General features: G+C 43.5%; 1 protein-coding gene across 2 annotated transcripts in view; it reads left to right on the forward strand.

Moving 5' to 3' along the window:
- The window catches only part of LOC146857249 (uromodulin-like), a 297,850-nt gene that overhangs the window by 154,683 nt on the left and 123,491 nt on the right, over nt 1-19,676 (forward strand). For both annotated transcript variants that reach the window (XM_085646813.1, XM_085646814.1), the window contains exon 5: nt 17,882-18,024. In XM_085646813.1, coding sequence (XP_085502939.1) covers nt 17,882-18,024 — 143 coding nt within the window. The remainder of the gene's footprint in view (nt 1-17,881; nt 18,025-19,676) is intronic.

A 19,676-nucleotide genomic window follows, 5' to 3' on the forward strand; every position in this document is an offset into this window, starting at 1 on the left:
GTCCCAGAGTTCGACGGCATGCTTGTGGACTGAGCGGGTGTTGAGTAGTATGCATCTGAGATGGTTGAGGTCCGCTTTGGTGGGGTGGGCAGGATGTGTGGGAGTGCGCTGGCAGATGTGGCTTCAGCTTCGGCAGGTGAAAGGTCCGTAGGTGAGCTTCGGGGTGGCCTGGAAGCAGGTAAGGGATCGGCCGGCGTTGAGTGCGTGGAGGGTGTTGGCGTCGTAGTGGCGTCGGGCATTGTGGGGCTCAAGGGGGCCAGGGGGTCTAGCGCTGGGCATGGTCCAGGCGCAAACGGGCTTGCCTTAGGCGCACCAGCGGCGCGACCGCGTAGCGTTCGACATATGTAGGGGAGGGGGCGGGTGCAGCAGAAGGGAGGCGGGAGCAGGAGTTGGTCAGGGGGCGGGGCCGCAGGGGCAGCAGCGGTAGGAAAGGTATAGGCAGGTGGCGCGGGGAGGGGGAGAACTTCAGTCAAACAGTGGTGCAAGAAGAAAGAAACCAGCAACCAAACACGAAACAGGGAGCCAGAAATAGAAAATACAGCAATTAGGGAGAAACCACAGACACGCAAGGAGAACCTGCGAAGGGGCGGGCAGTCGGCTCGAACCCTGCCGGGTGGGCTCGGTACTGGAGAGGAATGCTGACTGGTGGAGCTGCAGGGGAGAGTGTTGGCCTTGGCCCAAGAGGTCAAGGAGTCACGCCGATAATGACTAGGACATGCAAATGTGTGTGCTGTCAAAAAGACGTATGCAGATCTTTTATTTTGTTGAAGCAGATGGAACACTCATCAAAGTTAGGACTCCATGGCACAAAACAATCTGTCATCTGATTATTCGCCTGCTTTTCTGTGCTGGTTTGGGAATTGAAGAAGCCCAAGTGCTTGATGTTCAGGAAGCATACTACATTAAGGACATTGTTCACATGTATCTTACACTACCAACACAAAAAGGGCACAAGACGGCTTCAGATTGCAAAGAAAAACCTTATTGCTATAGGTGAGGGATAGTGGCCTAAGAACAAAATATAATTTTTCACATTTCTTTAGATATCCTTGCACTGGAGCTGCTGACATATGCTGGACGCCGTGGTTCTCTTTGTGCCTGCTATTTGCTAGATGTTTGGTGATCTTTTAGGGGGTATTCTTATTGGCATTAACGAAATTTAGAGAATGCCCCAGGAGCCTTCCCAGTACTAATAATTCAGGGATACGCTAAACAAGTTCTCGAATGTGGAGGGGGAGTGACAGAGATTCTGACATTCGTCGTACTTCTTGGATTGTTGCTTACAGCCTATCTTTGCAAAGTTCAGGTAACCTTCTATTGATCATGGCTGCACAGATATGGTTTCTTTATACACTTTTGAATAAAATTAATAATTGCAATGAATGTGGAAAGCATGGTAACATTTGTAGAAAAGAGGGTCTGTTGGAGCTTTTGTTAGCCATAAGAGTATGCAAATAGTATGTTTGTAAAAAGCTATTCTGTTCATTTTATAAATGAGCTATGGAATAACGTAGTTGAGCCCATTAGGCTATCAGTCCTGTAAGAAATGGGTTGTAAAAGCCAAAACAGGATACTGGAGAGTAATGGGAAAAATAAGTTGGGATGGAGAAATAAGTGAAAAAGAGAAAAGTTTCCATCCAAGAACAGGATCCCAAGGTGGAGCTCAGAAGGTGAGTGGGAAAACAAGTAATTTTAAGGGGAGAATAAAAGAAAGAAACCTGGAGACCAGCGATGGTCAAAGTGAATAAAGGTGTGTTAGAAAGAACAGGGTTAGTAAAAGATAGGGAAAGTAGTATGGCAGAAAAAATGATGGGCAGAAGGGAAGCATAAAAGAAATTCTAGAATGAAAGAAAGGTATGAGAGAGAAAAGCAAAGGTGAGAGAAATCAATGGTGAGAAGGAGAGGAGAAAGTAGAAATGAGAGGATGAAAGAAAAAGAGGGCAGAAATGGGTTAGCAGGTGAAATAAAAGTGAGGTTGATAGAAGTGGAGGGAGGGAGGTGAATGTGGGACCGAAAAGGGGTGGTAATGAAGAGTAGAACAGAAGAGGGAAGAAGAGAGAAAACATTAGAAATTAAATAATGAGAAAAATAAGGATGATGGAGAAAGTAGAGTGATGAAGAAGTGAGAAGGTGAAGGATAGGTGACAGTGAGAGAAACTGGGTGGAAGAAAAAATGGAAGTCATGAGAAAGGACTGGATGAAGGTTAGAAGAAGCACACTTATAGCTCCAGCGCTATCTTCAAAGGGGCATTCTCTCATTTTCATGCAGGAGTGTCCCCATTTGGATATTGTGATATGGACCCAGGTCATTGTACTTTGGGTGGGAGGTGTATTGAGGCTGTGGTTTGAAGAAGAGAAACACGTGTATCTAATTGTTGGAAGAGAAGGTTAACATATTAACTATAATAATCACTAAGGGGAGCTGTTCCTATAGAGAAGAGGGTAGATCAACCTATTATGGTTGGGAAAGTGTGAATCTCTCAATAAGGTTGGATATTGGAAAAAGGGGGGGATCTACCCTCTTCTCTATAGGAACAGCTACCCCTTAGTGATTATTACGTTTGCTTTTGGGAGCTTGGGTACTGGACCTTCCATTTCTGATTTGGCTCCCTGTCCCCCCTCTCCATTACGCTTTGTGACTAAGTACTGCAGATAGCTGTGGGACATATCACTACCTATCTTTCCCTCTTTTTTCAACCCCCTTTAAAGACACACGGACCCCGCACACCATCACTGTAGGGCCATTTTAATAGGCATGCGCATACACCGTAGAGAATGGATAACCCGGGGTTGAGCTTTGATGATGAGACAGTATCAGAGATTCTAAGGGCCCCGTCACTGCTAGCTGCAGATGGCAGTGCAGCAACAGGAAGTAAGAATGAGGACTGGAAAACATTACAAACATTGAGGAAACTTTAGATTAAAACAGCACTCCATGGCATAGTTATGACAGAATACTTATGAGCAAATATAGCCCCCAACGGCCTCCTAGTTACATTATCCCCCAGAATCTTCCTCGAGGATCTCACGTTCCGCCGGGAATGGTCCAAGATTGCATAAAAATGTACACGAGACTGGCTCATCCTTATAATCAAGACGGCAAAACGCCTCTCTGATGAACTTTTGATTCAGATTACATTAGCTGAGAACAGTCTAAAAGCTGGCATTTCCATCACGGCATTCAAATCGCGTTTGGCAGAAATCAATGAGGAGATGAATGAACACAAAGAGTTCCTCACCAAACAGAAAATCACAAAACTCCAAAAGGACATCAAACTCTTCAACCAAGAGAAAATGTATCCATACACCAAGGAAGACTACGTCTTCGAGAACGAGACGGGTTCGGAGGATGTTAGCAGCAACCAATCAAGGAGATCGGGATCAACCAGCAGTGACTCCAGCTACGAGAATGGGAATTATACACCCAATTCCAGAGGAATACAGAGACCGCACCGGCCACCTTTGCACCAGAACTTCCCACCCCATCAAATACACCCACAGATGTACCCAGGACAATGGATGGGGCCGCAACCTATGTGGAACATACCAAAAGGATTTCCACCACAGGCACCCCTATTCAACCAATTCCCGAACCCCCCCTTTTTTCAATAGAGGGAGGGGCAAAGGAAGAGGAAGAAGAAGAGGAGGACCGAATAGAGTGTCCACTGGCAAGACCCAGAACCAATGACGTTACGGAGCATGACATCAGGACCAAGACGCTAGTGATGAATCTTTCCTCTAGGACACTGTTTGAGGGTGAATCCGGGCTCTTGGAGAAGGGCCTGGGTTTCGTCCCGACACCATCTGAAGACATGTTCAGACTCCATCAGGAGCTACACCAATTCTTCTGGAAAGTGCGTCTTAAGGCTTTCTTCCAAGACAAACCAGAAACTCCAACTATTGGGATGGGCCTGGAGAAAAAAACTAAATTCACCCCCACGGCGGCCATGACACCCAACGAGGTACTCACTTTTGATCAGGCTGTCCTTAAGGAAGTCACAGCTATCCCAGCCAGGCACATTTTGAACAATATATCCAATGAAGAAAGGAAAGCATTGAAATCCATCACTGATGACATGAGCATCATTCTAAAACCGGCAGACAAAGGGGGCGCAATCGTGATCCAGGATGTGGACACATACGAAGTCGAGTGTCTCCGCCAACTGAACAACACCAGGTACTATCGATCTATCAACGAGAACCTGACACCACGGCTGATGACACAGATCAAGAGCCTGGTCCACGAGGCAGAAACAGAAGGATGGATCTCCCCACAGGAAGCAGCATTCCTCGTCAATGACGACCCAAGGATCCCCTACTACTAACCTTACCTAAGATCCACAAGGGGACCAAACCCCCCCGGGCGCCCCATTGTCTCAGGGATCGATTCCCTTCTAGAACCGCTGAGTAAGTTCTGTGACTTTTTTCGGCATCTTCTTGTCACAAAAAACCCTACTTATCTCAGAGACACGACAGAGGTCCTTAATTTGATTGAGAATCTCGATGACCCTGCTACCATCAGCCTCTTAGTCACTCTTGATGTAGAGGTGCTCTACACGAATATCCCTCTGGATGCCACCTTGGAAGTACTGGAATCAACACTACAGGACATTGATCGTCGGCCCCATGACACACCCATTTCTTTCATCTGCGAGTGTGCTTCCCTTGCTTTAAAAGAGAACTTCTTTGCCTTCCACAAACAGATTTACCAGCAGATTCAGAGCACCAGCATGGGGAGCACCTTCGCTGCAAGTCTGGCCTGCCTTTACATGCCTAGTTTTGAAGCCAAATTCATCCTTGGTGACAACAACCCATATAGGACCAACATTGTGATGTGGCGTCGCTACATCAACGACATCCTGCTTTTTTGGAAAGGAGACGATGAATTGTGCAAGGAATTCTGCGATTCGATAAACACCCTCGACCCATTCCTTACATTTTCAGGGACACCATCTCAAGAGAGCATTCCATTTCTAGACCTCGAGATCTCCCTTAGCAATAGAGTCCTTCACGCACCCAATTACAGAAAACCTACGGATAGGAATAGTCTGCTCATAATGAAAGCCACCATCCGAAAGCCCTGAAGGACAACCTGCCCGTATGACAGTTCCTGCGCCTCCGCAGGAACTGCGATACCTTACATGAATTTGAGAAACAATCAAGAATCTTGTCGAACAATCTGTCCGACCATCATTACCCCCACAAGATCATACGACAGGCTCACAAACGGGCTAAGAGCAACTACAGGGAGGCACTTTTAGAAGTCAGGGACAGACACAAGACAGATACAATGACACTTGTGACCACATTCACGCCCAACTCTAACAAAATCCAAAAGGCGATTAAAAAACATTGGAGGATTCTGGAGACAGGCTCTTTTACCCCAGGGCCCATCCCGCTGTTTGCATTCAAAAGAACCCAGAATTTCAAGGCCCTCCTGGTCCATACTCGCCCTAAGACTACATCTACAGGGCAAACAACGTTGTGGGCACTGCCCCTGATTGAAAGTCATTACCCGTGCGGCAACTGTTCTGTATATCCTTTCACATCAGTTTCCAAAAACATTGACCTAGGTCTGGCTAGACCGTGGCAACAGAAGAGACATACCAACTGCAGTACGAAAAACTGCATATATCTAATCACATGTCCCTGTAACAACAAATATGTAGGGATGACCACATGGCCCATCAAACTAAGAATAAGGGAACACAGGAGCACTATACGCTGCCGGAAGACACACACAAAACTACTGAGTAATTTCTTAGAGATGAATCACACCCCATACAGTCTGAGATGGACCATTATCGAAGCCAATCCCAGCTGCACTAGCAGCACACTCTTCAGACAAGAACAACGCTGGGTCTTTTGTCTAAAAAGCAATTCCTCAGGTTTAAACGATGTGATACCCTGGGTAGAACTGACAAATTGAACATTACCTCACACTCTATCGAGAGCAACCATGTGTGTCCTAATGTCCAGCACGCAATCATGTATGTCCAACAGTCCGCCATGCAATCAATTTTCAGTGGGAGCCAATAACGCGGCGGGTGCCACACACGTAAGACTGATAAGATAATTTTATTGCACAGTTAATTAAAACTTACAATTTAAGATACACAGCTTTAAAAGAGATACATATCAAAGGTAAAAATTAATTATCAGAAGTTAAAATTATGAAGTTCATGTTAATGGTTTACATTTTTGTTATTGTTCGTTAGAGCTGTGGCCCATAAATTACGCTCAAGGCAATGTCAGTCTGTTACTCAGTTTCCTCATTTTGTGTCTCCTTAATTCTCTCCGCCACTACATCAAAGTATTTTGTAAATCTGCAGTTTAATTGGGTCTCCTGCGGATTAAAACATAATTTGACTGCTTGTCTACAGGTTCTGATGCCCTTCTGGTTCCATATTGCACGTAATAAGGATCTCCTTTTGTCCATTAAGATTGGGAAGATACATATTATGTGGATTAGATCTTCAGGTCCTGCACTGCAGAGACGGCAAGTTTTATCTTCCTGATTCCTTTTCCATGGAGCCAGGTGAGGGAGAATTGGTAGTATACCGAGTCGCAGTTTTAAAAATTTCTCTTTAATCTTCTGTTTGAATCCGTGGTCCATATACGCTTGGGTCTTTAATGTTTTATAGTCGTTTAGGACTGTCCATCCGTGTGCCCTTTTTGCTAGAGTTTCCTTATCCTCTAATAGCGATGTTATTTTTGTAACCTTTATTACTAGTTTTTTTAAACTTTTGTGATCTATTGGGGTGTTCCAGAGGTCAGACAGTTCGAGTACTTCTAACGATTCCATCAGATACTTCCTTGCGTGTGATCGTTCTTGTCGCTGCAGCTCAATCCAAAGGTGGGCATTTAAGGTGCCTTGCTCTGCAATTCTAATCTTATGCCAGCATTTTATGAAGCTGCCCCTTCTTTCCACTGTCTGTTTTTGAACCCCGAACTCCAAACGGATTTGGGCAGGAGATACATAGTTGGGTAGCCGAAAGATGGATCTGTAAGTTTTGCTGATCACTCTGTCAAGGGTAAGAGCATCTTTTCCGAGAGTTGATTCACTCCCGTATGTTAGCGTCGGTTGAAGGCGAGCTCTCAATACTTGTAGAAGTGGGTCAAGCGTATAGTCTGGCAGTATTTTCTTCAAGGGGATCCTCGCAAGACAACTCATGGTGCCTTTTCGTTGTAACGTCTCTAATTGCGCTTTGGACGAGCCTCTGCTGTCTACTAGGACTGCCAGGTATTTGTAGCACGCTACATGGTCCAGTTTATACCCGTCCAGGTACCAGCAGTTGTTCCTGGCCTTCTTATAATTCACAGCCATAGTTTTTGTTTTCTGTAGGTTGATTTTTAATCCATTACGCTGTGAAAATGTGCTGGTGGTGTTTAGAAGTTGCTGAAGGCCAATTGGAGTTCGACTTATTAGAACCAGGTCATCAGCATAGAGGAGGTTGGACAGCGTGATGTCCCCCAACCGTGGGGCATGCGATTTGGTGCTGTCCAGTTCCCCTGGTAGATCTGCCAGGAAAAGATTAAACAAAGTAGGGGCAAGGACGCACCCTTGCTTCAGTCCTTTAGAGGTGTTGATTCGCCTGGAGAGGTGCGTCCCATCTCCCAGTTTAATCTTAACCCAGGTGTTGGTGTGAAGTAAGATTAGCTGCTTCAGGAGGGGTTGCGGTATCCCCCATTTATCAAGCTTTTGCCAAAGTTTGCCCCGGTCCACATGGTCGAAGGCTGAGCTGTAATCGATAAAACATAGAAACAGCGAGTTCTTTCCTACTTTGGCCGCATCTGCCAGCAGAGTTAGTGCCATAACATTGGTGGTAGTTGCTTGTCCTCTGCAGAACCCTGTTTGATTTGCCGGGATTATGTGCTTTGACGCTGCCCAAGATGTCAATTCGTCCAGCAGAATGCCAGCATAATACTTTGCTTCTATGTCAAGTAGGGTAATCAACCGATAATTGCAAGGATCACTCCTGTCTCCTTGCTTATGAATTGGACTTATGGTCGATCCTTGCCAGGATTCCGGGCAGGTTTCTAATTCTTGTATATCCACAAAGAGCGGTACTAGTGTGTTGCTCCAGAATTCGATGTCCAGTTTAAATATCATCTGTGGGATCCCATTTGGGCCTGGAGCTCCTTCCATTTTCCCCTTCTTTATTTGAGTTTTTATCCGATCCGCTGTTATGTTAATTTTGTTCTCTATGTTGCTTGTTAGTGTGCTGTTGTTCTTTACCCCATCAGTCTTCTTTTGGTCGTATTTTCCCGTTGTGCTTTCCTTGGGATTTCTTGACCCTTTTTCAATCTTTCCTATTTCATTGTCCTTCTGATTGTTATCTGTTTCTTGTGTTGTCAGGGCTGTGGAATTTCCTTTGTCGGTTTGGTTAAAGTGATTGTGCAGGTAGTCAGCCCAAACTGCCTCTGATATGTAGGAGTTTATTCCTTGATGGCCTGGCCGCTGCAAGCCGTGAATTATTTGCCAAAATTTAGCACTGTTTTTTAGTTTTGAATCGTACTTTATTTTTGCCCAGAGTTCGTCATTCACCTGTCGTTTGATTTCCCAAGTTGCCTTTCTTAGGCTTGCTTTTAAACCGCTTAGAGCGTCTTCCAAAGGCCCTTTTTTAGGCTGTATACGGAGTTGGTTTAAAGTTTGCTTTATATTCCGTTTAATTCTTTTTATCTCAAGCGTGTTTGTCTTGCTCGATACAGACTTAGGAGTTTTGCCTTTGACTGACCTTGGTTTTGTTGCATATTTGGTCCCCAGAGACTTTGTATACCACTCCCAGGCCTCTATTGGGTTTACAACCAAATTGCCCTGATAGATAAGCTCCTTCGCGTTTAAAGACAGTTCTTCGATGTTATTTTGTTTATATCTTATGCGTTTAAAATCTGATGTGTATTCGGATCTAGCGCATGCCCTGACTTCCGTGGGGTTCTCTCTGGTTATACTTAGAACGATTTCTTGTGGCAAATGGTCACTTTGATCACTATCACCCAACTTAAATGATTTGATGATGTCGAATAGAGGGAGAGTTGCAAATGCGCAGTCTAGGTGGGAGGAAATTGCTGCCGAGTGGTAGGTTGATGCTGGAGGAGTGTCTTCTTTGTACCGGCCGTTCAACGCCCTTAGGTTTAATTGCTCTAATTCTTTTAACAATTGGTTCGAGCAATTGGTTTGTTTAGTTGGAAGTGGTTGTGCCTGAGTTGGTTTTCCCCAGGCTCTGTTAAGTTCGTGTACCAAATCATCGTCCATTACGGTTCCAAAAAGAAAGAGGTTAAAGTCTCCTGCCAAGATTACATTTTCAGCTTCCCCCTCGTCCATAATTCTTGCTGTCTCTTTGACCAGCTCTCTTGCACCTTTCCGTCCATGCTTCGGATGTATATAAGAGTTAACTATTACCAGGCGATAGTCCGACTTTCTGGTGTTAATTATTATCTCAGTCACCTGTATGACATTAGGAGCTATAGTTTTAGTCTTTATTTCCTTCATTGATCCTACTATGAGGATTGAGGCAAAGATCATTAATCCGCCTGAGCTATGGCCAAAGGGTGAGGTCCTGGTAGCTGGGACGATTTGCGTCATGTAGCCTTCAAGGGCTATCTCAGCTTCTTCCCAGGTTTCTTGAAGTAGTATCAAGTCAAATGTCCTTAGGTATTTTAGTGTTTCATGATCATCCAATTTGTCAGTCAAGCCATTGATATTCCAAATACATACTCTGAGGTTGTTCAATGTTGTGTGTGTTGAGGGCTTGCCCACCTCTGTTTGTTATTGTTCGCTGTATTATGTCCAGATTAGGAGCTATAGATTTCATTATTACCGTTTTAGTGTTTAAGGACCTTCCTTGGCGGCCTGGCGACTGGCTGAGGGCTCCTTTTAGAATTGATGTAGCTTTGAGCGGGTGTTCTTTTTCGCTCTCCCTTAAAAACGGTGTTGGGTAGGCTGGCCTTCTGCCTGGTTCCAGCCTTATTCCCCATTGAGCAAATTTGTTAGGTTCTCCTAAAATCCGGTCGACCAGATCATTTGACGCCCATGTTGTCTTTGTCGTTTCTGGTTTGGACTGGTCGATCGAGTACAGGTTGGAATTCAATTTGAAGTAAGTCGGTTGTGGTAATTCCTTCCAGACCCTTGATAGATGTAATTAATTTAATTATGTTTCCTCTATTCAAGGTATACATTCTGCCCCTAGGTTTGTACTCTGGAGCGAATATTAGTATATCTGTCTTATTTGTTAAAGTGTCTCTAGATACTCGGGCTGCGATTTGTTCAGGATGATTAGCCCCGGTGGAGGGTTGGTCATTGGTGTTATCAGTTTTGGCTGAAGTTGCCCTTATTTTGAGTTGTTCTGATTCCTGCTCCAGGGCCGACTGTTTCACATTTTGTAGCATGGCCCTTGGCCAGCTGTCAATGTGGCTCCTTGCTGTGCTGCATGAGTCAGACTCTATTTCGAATCTTTCCTGCTGATGTAAGCGTTGTGCCTTTATAACATCCTCGTGCCCAGGGTGTTCTATTGCTGTCTCTAATAGTTCCATTGATATCCGGATTTTAAGATTGATGGGGGTCCTTATGGTTGACAGTTTTTTGCCCAATGGCGGGGTCTACTCGGCCTGATTTAAAATTCCCGCCGTCTCTTCTTGTTCCACTTGGCAATGGAATTCCACTGTCTGCCCCTCCTGTTCATGGGCCGTGGCTGTCATTTTCCTGTTCCTACCCTTCCTTTTTTGTTTCCGGCGGGTTCGTGAGTTTGTAGGCACCTCTGTTGTGGCTATTTCTTGAGGTGAGAGGTTTGGGAGTGCGTTTTTTGGCGGTTGTCTGGCAGTAGAGCAACAGGTCTTCTCGTTTTGGAACAACCCGTTCTCTGCTTTTTCTGTATTTCCGTGTGGTTGGGAGTCCCTTACGTCGATTCCCTCCTTAGGTGTATCTGTCAAGTCCGATGGTGCGATTGGCTTCAGATTGACCAGAAGGTTCTCTAGCATGGTTGGTAGTGTCGATAGTTTGTTAATTATTGGGGAGCAGTCGCATTCTGTTCTTACTATAGCAGAAAGTTCTACTGCTTCCTGACCCCTTTTTATTAAGCCATTTAAGTCGCCTAGTTTCTTCTCAATCCCTGAAGTGAATTCAGCTAGTCTTTCCAGTACTATTAACTGCATATCTAATTTCTCTGATTGATATTGTAAAGCTGCTGCTGATAGTTGTATTGTGTTTAGTAGGTTTGCCCAGAAGGTAATGAACGAGCTTTTACTCTCGCTCTCTGGTCTCCTGGAGCTTGGAGTTATAGTGGGTTTTAGATTGTATGCCGCCACTAGCTCTTGCCACTCCTGTGTTGCAAGGAAAGACATATCGCTGTCTATAGTGTGTGGATACTCCCTTTGCCAATTTTTTGGCGTGTTGGGGAGACCCATATCGCTCTGCTCATTTGGGGCCGTGTGAGGGCCGTCTTGTGCACTCTTCAGCATCGGTGAAAGTCTGCTATTTTGTCGTGATGTTACTATCCTAGCATCCTGCACGCTACGAGATTTTTGCCATGGCAGACCTATTTGTTGATCTCCCCAGTCCTGTGGGTCATGTTGTTCTAGAATGATAGAGGCATCTAATGCTCTGTCTATACTTGACCCACTGAATGTTGTGACCTTGTCTGGGGAGCTTTCTATTTTTATCCTCCTGAGCTGAGTCTGTATGCCTTGAGGGTTTGTCAGTTCGGTGTCTGATTGGCTGTTGAGCTCCTCTGGCGGGTCTGCTGATAAGTATAGTGTTCCGCCTTCTTCATTGTTAATTGGTGAGCTACTTTCAGTTGATGTCGTAAGATTATTAGCGGTGTGTATATCCACTACTGTAATGTTTGGCGTTTTTTCTGATTCTGGTATTTTTTGTTCATGTAATGGTGGATATTCTATCTTTCCAGGCTCCAATGGAGTTGGTAGACCTTCTAGGTTTCCGTTGTTTGTGAAAATTGCTGCTCCTGGATGTTTTAAGAACGCAAATTTCGTGTAGATTTTTGGTTGATAAGAGTATGTAGTTTTCCTAGCTGGTTCTCCATCAATAGTTGTGAGATCTTCGGTTCTTTCTCTTTTCGCTCCTTTTTTTAGCTTACTTGATTTTATTGAATTGCATGGGTCCGCTGCGATTTCTAAGTTTTTATCTTTGGTGGCATCCATGCAAGAGGACCAAAGGCAGCCCATGTCGTCGCCGATTTTGTTGGCGGAATTGGTATCATTCGAGTTGTCCTTTCCCTTAGAGGTCCTTATTTTGCAGAGGTCTTTATCTGTAGGTGATAGAGTGGCTCCAACATCTCTTGTAGCCCCCTTTTTTCGTTTTGATTCTGGTTTTATAATGGTCCTTCTCACTTTTCCAGACCTCATACTGACCCGGAAGCAGTTTAGCTGGATAGTTAGGTAGCTGGTAGCTAATAGCTGTTTGCTAATAGTACGTTTTGACTCGCAGAGCCACACGGCTTGGGTAAGTGAGGGCGCTGGGGTCGTTGGGGGCCGGCAGAACCAACACCAGCCGAGGCGGGGAGGGTCAGCAACTGCCGCCTGACAGCTATCTCGACCTGCCTCCCAGTCCTCAGTCCCTCTGCTTACTCTGGTTATTCCTCTCCTCTCCTCTCGACGATGTCACTTGGTCTGCACTGACTGGGTCTGCACTGGGTCTGTAAGACTGAGTCCAGTAACGTTTGTAAAAGACCCCTCCATTGTGTCATTGGCCAGCCGTCTACCAACTTGCCCCACGCCAGTTGTCCACCAACTTGGGAACTCACCAAGACACTAATAAACACATGATCCACTTATTCGTAATCCATTGTTATGGATTGGCACACCATAACCCTAGCGGTTAAAAGATGGCTCCGGGGTATACATGTTTTTTCCTAGGGCACCCCCATTGTGCCCGAAGCCAGCTATCTACTAACTTGGCATTCCCCAGCACACCATTATGTACTGGATTTATAATATCATATACCACAGGAATCACATCGCATACCACAAGAAAGGCCTCTCTAAGATGGTGCCAGATACATGAGCCTTGTCCACGTCACTCACCAGCTCACTATGTCCCCCACAATTGGCTCACAATGAGTGAAACGCCGTTCATGACCAATGTAAACGCCCAAGATGGCCGCCAAATTTGGCCACGATACAGGGGAGTTGCCCTGCTAACACTTCCCACTCTGGTCCAACACGCCCCCCACACGTCAACTCCGCAGATGACCGTGTATATTTCCACCTCCCGGCTTCACCCCATTTACCGGCGGCAAGAACGGAGGGGTAGGCACACGGCACCCTGCGGAGTAATTGACTGTGAGTATATTGCTGCTGCTAGAACTTCAGCTCAGGTGAGATGATGAATGCGAGGTGGGTGAGCGACATGCTGACCGACCATTTTATAACATTATTCCACAGATTTTTACGCGCACCTATCGTTGACCGCTGGCGTTGGCGATCATCCTTAATACAGGGGTAGGCGGTTTCCTCGCATTTCCATCAGTTAAGCGTGGCATGATACATAGTGGGGCACCATGCAAGGTCTTAAAAAAGAAGAATTGTAATCACAGCAGTTTTTGATTTTATGGGGGCATGACAATCTCGGCAGCAGTCTTGCCACCTAGGTCATTTCCTTATGACCACCACTAACCCGTGACCATGGGTACCGTAATTCAAAGTTGTATGCATGCATAAATGATTACCACCCTAGGCGTGTGCAGCCTCACTATGGTGATGTAGCACCTGTATGCATGAGCACACAGGTCTACAAAAGGCGCACTTGTATGTCACTGGGCATCTGACATTGAGCATGCCCTTTAACAAAACTACACGATGCATGAGAGCATCGCGCGCCTCACATCATGATGAAAATGTTACTGCATTGTTTTAATATATATGTGTTTCTCTCTTTGGCTCTATTCTTTTATTCATTTTTTCATCAAGTTGGGACACAGGATTCTATTGGGAATTCTAGCCAGTGCTATTACGCACTGTAACCAGACTGTAGGTACAGTAGGAGTATAGGGCGCCTCTTCCCTGATTCCTATGTTTATTATCACTTGATTTATCACTTTTGCACCTGGTCTTGACGAAGCGCTCTTGGATCCACTAGGGACCGTCCATAGCGTGAAACATGTTGACCTAAACAACACTTTTCATTCACATTTTACTTCATGGATGCAAGAGCAGCGGTAAAATACTCACCCCTCCTCTACATTTGTTTTAAGGGGGATCTCCACATCCTATAGATATTTTAACCTTGTCTTCGGGACCCCTGAATAAAACTGGGTTCTGGGTACCACTGAAGATAAGTTTAACCCACCCACTCACTTCTCTAGGCCCACACACCTGCATGCACAACTGCGGCATCTCCTTAAAAGATCTCCCCTAAAGAGCCCTCTTGCGGGGCCCGTGGGGGACAGTAGCTCCTACCCCACAAGGAGCAACGCCCGATGATGAAGCATGACACATTATTATTAATGATGAGCATATTGGATGGTGTTTTCTGGCAGGTTTGGAGTCAGATAGATGTTATGTTAGAAGGCAAAACTGAATTGGACTTGGCTGCTAAAATTAGAGATTTGGGTGTGTGAATATTCTGTGCCCTTTAGGGTATTGGCTAAGTGGGATATTGGGTCTGGGAAGAACGTATTTTGTACAGAAGTACAGAGACACACCTACAGGAGGTAAGGCATCGATAGCCTGATGCCTTACTTCTTCCTCACTAGCTAACCAGCTCAGGTGACAGAGTGATGTGGTGGTGTGATGCCACAGGTATGCTTGATGGTATGTTGGTGTTCCCTTGTCTCAGTCACCACTCAGCATTCCAGTTGTGACATACTAAAACTAAAGTTTGTAATAGCAGCTTAGCAGAAAAAAGTGCAGCTTTGTTAATCTTATGTTTAAAAGTGATGAGCATATGTGACAGATGTAAATATGAGTGTCATTGTCGCAAAATGAGCGTTAAAACCAAACGTAAAATTATACCAGAAGACTGTGAAAATATAGAATGCAAAAACAGGTTGATTCTTTAGGTATACAATTTGCCACTGAAGTCAAAGAAAGCGGAATGCCATTTCAGGAAACAGCGTAGAAGCCGTTTCAAACAGAACTAAGTAAATGTAGTACCAGACATCTCAAGAGAAGGTGTATAGGAGAAAGGTCTACAGTGTGATCATGGTATAGCAAAACTGCAGATATATGTGAAAGTACTAAAAGATATGTTTTGGTTCTGGAACTTATGACTGAAGTTTGAACCTGGAAGAAGCCCTGTGTCGGTGAAGATTCTAGATTGTGGAGGAGAAAGGAAGCCGTGTGTCTGCAGGAAAATTTTATGTAAGGATACACAACTTCTACTGAAATCTTAGAAATAAGGTAAAATAACTATGGAATGGCAGACCTGCTAAAGACATTTCAATCCATGGCTTCCAAACTAGAGAGAACATCATCTCTAAATGGAGAGATGATAGCAAAAGTCAGTAATACATTACAGGTAAGAAAGACATATATATAAAGCAGTCGCTAGAAATCGAGGCTGAATTGTGATAGATTTAGTTGGCTATTCATAAGGTGTAGTTCATCAAGCAGATTGTTGGTTGGAGCCATAATTTAAGAAAAAACTTTCATAAATCACTTGGCTGCCATGCACCACTATGCCATGTGTTACATCTGCTACCAGTCCTGTCTTTCTTTAGAAAAGCACATTACATTCTCCAGTATTCATGTTTCAATAAAAGATTAAAGGGGATGGGTTCAAATATTCTAGCATGCAAAGTGTTGTCTGTTCATAAACTAGGGCTGGATGAAGGTATCATGCAGGTCACAAGTCCACTAAACACTATGAAACTTGACAAAAGGAGTTGTACTAGAACCGATTAAGACAGAGTAGAAACTTCACCTATGATCTAGTAAATGAAAAGCATAATTATTTTTCCATTTTGCCAAAGTGGACAACATTTGAAGATTGTTAATCTAGATAGGTTGCCATTTAGAGGGTTAAGGTGCATTTAAAGAGAATCTTTAGTCTCCTCTCCATTTAAAGTGAGAAAAGCCAGTCCCATAAAAAATAGGAAAAATGGGACATTATGTACCGTAAGTGTTTTGTACCGACTCATTTAGGTTGCTTAAATATAATATCATAATGTCTAGTCATTGTTGGCAAAGTAACCACTAGACCACAAATCCTCCAGCGCAAACCCTATGGAACGCCTCCACTTATCTACCACTAGACAGCATCTCCTCAAATATAACCAATGGCTTCATCATCCACGCCTTAACAATACCATATGACCTCCAAATTGGCAGCTAGACCAAATCCCCTTCAGCTTAACCACTATGACTTATCTTCAACCTAACAACTAGACAACATTGTCTCCAGCTTAACCTTTAAACAACATCACTCAACAACAAAAATATATCTTGTTGATTGTAGTCACTCAGCTGCATGTCCACCGCAACAAGAAGATTAGATCAGCTATTTAACTTCTAGGCCACAACTCCAATGTAACAATTAGATTACATCACATCTAATGGGACCACTAAACTGCTTAATTTCCAACTAAATCAAAGCACAGCATCTCCAAAATAAGCAGCAGGTTATACTTCCTCCAGCTTATTAAAATGGTCACATCAACTTTATTTGCAACAACTAACCATCTCTATTGCAGTCTTTCCGGATGATGACCCTTGTGATGGAATTGAAAGAGTAAGAGGCTGTCACTCAAATTATTTATTAGTTTCCAGAGGCAGTCAGGATGAAAGACAATTATCACCTGTACGTTAATACCAATGTATGCTCACCATAATGTGGGCTGTTGCCAGAAACCTCTGTCACTAACTACCCCAAAGGCCTCCTCATGTAAGACCCCACCGCTTATACAAGCGCCTGGCTAGAAGGCATATGACTTTGGAAGTTAGCTTGCAGGAAGTGGTGGCACACAAGGGCGACTGTGTTCATAACTTGTTTTAGGTACATTTTTTAACCCACTAATATTCCTTAATCTTTGTATGTGTTGCTCCTCTCTTCACACACGACAAAGAAATGCTGCGCTAGAGATCTAATTACTATTCCTATTTCATCATTTGAACAGGAATCTCTGTAGTGATTATGAAGAAGATGCAGTTTTGGTGAGATACAAAAGTTCCTTTTAATATTTCCACATTCATTACCTCAAAATCATCATGAACCCACTGTTAAAGCTCCATAGATATCCTGTCTGTGGGTAGAAGCAACTCACCAAGGAGAATGGGAAGACTGACAAGAGGGCAGGGACGAGGGTGATCAGGAGAGATCATCAGGGGCAAAACAGGAAAAGGAGAACTGAAAAACAAGGCATCAAGATGCAAATTACAAGTAATTAATACAACAATCTCACTAGCTTATAACAAAAATTAGGCAAATTCACTAAATGGTCAATGCATCTGAATTACATTACCATATTTAGCATTCCGATCAACTTTAAATGTGCATATTTATCTAAAAACTCAGGCGCAATCAGTTTACTCCAACACTTTTTAACTGACAGGGACTCATTCTTTGACTTCAGCTGACTTTGTTTTTAGCCTTGACTAAAGAAGAACTAGCAGATGGGCAAAAAATAGAGTACCTTCTAATAAGACCTGAGCAACAGGGACATGTGAAAGGTGCCATGTTGGTCAGTCTTCTAGCCAATGTGCATTGCTTATAGAGTGAAACCCAACTCTTGTAGTGTTATTTATTTGGTCTTCTGATATGCTTAAGATGGGAATTGTGTAGCAGTGTTTAAACTGTTCTTCTTTATATTTGTGGAATGTTACGGATTCCAGACTTGTGATGGTTGGTCCAGCAGCACTCCAAGCTTTGTCTTCAAGAGCAAACGGGAATCATGATTCACAATTTACTACAGCTTGTGCTTCTTTTCAGGACAACGGGACCCATGTGACAATCTCCAACACCCTCACAATTGCAACCTATGTGACAGGGTTCAGCCAAACTGTGAACATCACTTGCACGTATGACAGTAGCTATCAAGCCAGTGAGCAAACCACATTTGTGCCAATGCTCCTGTAAGTATACTACTCGAATGTAAGGACTTGCATCTAGTAAAACATTACAAAGATTAAATACATAATTGTACATTATTATGAAATTCTCCCAAAAATTTGATATAATTGCAGTGAAATATGCTACAAATTGCCATGAATGACATACTAATCAGCAATCCAAATGACCCAGCCCATCACAAGAGGATTTCAACTCTGTCTATGAAATTAACTTGGATTGTTGATTGTTAAATGGTTTCCTATTATCTCAAGAGATCCTTGAAAGAATGGTGAATTTAGTACCAGCTCATTTATCCTGACTGTGATAACTGGTAATGCTGTACACACCATAAACCTGACACAAACAAGGAAAACTGCAAACTTATGATTATAGGTAAGACATAGGTCCATAGACAGGATTCAGATAGAATGGATGTAAGCTGCAAACTGTACGCAGGTTTCACTATTTTGACATTAATTATAATCGCCTAAGAAGATGGTCAGCCCAGATAACAAGAAATTACATCCTACTAAACTTGACCATGTTTTATTGGCACATAATGAGGGACAGGCTGCCGGTGCTTCACCTACTCCTCCCAGAATATTCTGTGCCAAAATTCATAGTGGGGCCTTATATGGAGCCGCTCTCTGAGTGTATGTAGATGGATGGATCATCCCTAAAATGTCTTTTAAAGAAAGATTGCCTAAGTCAATCATCAAATATATTTTATTCGATTTTTGACATTAAAAATCATAAAAGTAGCATGTTGAAAACTTTCAGAATAAAAAATACATTTACTCCTCTGCTGATGCTGAAATATGAAGTAGGGATCAATTGTATAGCCCAGCAAGCTGCACTTAACTAATTTTATTCTGGGCAAACATTTGGCTAAATCCATCATCTTAAATAGTGTACAAGGGCTGCAGGGCCTATTATCCTTTAATCATGCATTATGTTTGTCATCAATAGCACATATTTGTAGCACACTTCTTAAACTGGTTTTAAATTGTGTTTGGGCAGACTCTAGTAATTTAAGTCCACCTACTGCACGGGTCATCAGAGCTGGATATTGGAAGAATGTATTTAGAAAATCCTTAAAGGCCATACTTAATTCTAGCTTATGCTCCGACAATGTGAAAGTTTAATCAATGCCTGGTCTGGAGAAATTGAGAAATATCTAGATAAAATAATCTCAATATATGTAGTGGCTGTATTTACAGTTTACGTTGGGACCTTAAAGTAGGCAACCTATGTTTGCTCTATGAAAGATGTTGAGGAGATGCATATTATATACTGTTTGCCAGAAATGTTTGTTAACACCTCTTTTTAAGGTTTATGAACTAGATAAATGCAGAGAGGCAATACATTTATCTAAGGCTACTGGAACTGAAAAAAGTTTTTAATTTGCAAAATTTATCAAATAAAATTGAATTTAATTGTTAATTAGATCTATTTGGGTTAATTGGTGATTTTGAAGCTGTGAAGTATGTTTTTTTACCAGCGTTACCTGGTTGAGTGCTACGTTTACGTACACCTCGACAAGGGAGAAATGTTATCCCCCGGCTGCCAGACGTACCGCAGTTGCGGCCTATCTACCATTACGAGAGGGTTCGGCTATTTAGAACTCGGACAAGACGGTTCTTGGACGCAGTGACGTCCCTTTCATCTAGACTCT

Source organism: Triturus cristatus, chromosome 3_2 (assembly GCF_964204655.1).
Source record: "Triturus cristatus chromosome 3_2, aTriCri1.1, whole genome shotgun sequence".
In the NCBI taxonomy this organism is placed as follows: domain Eukaryota; kingdom Metazoa; phylum Chordata; class Amphibia; order Caudata; family Salamandridae; genus Triturus; species Triturus cristatus.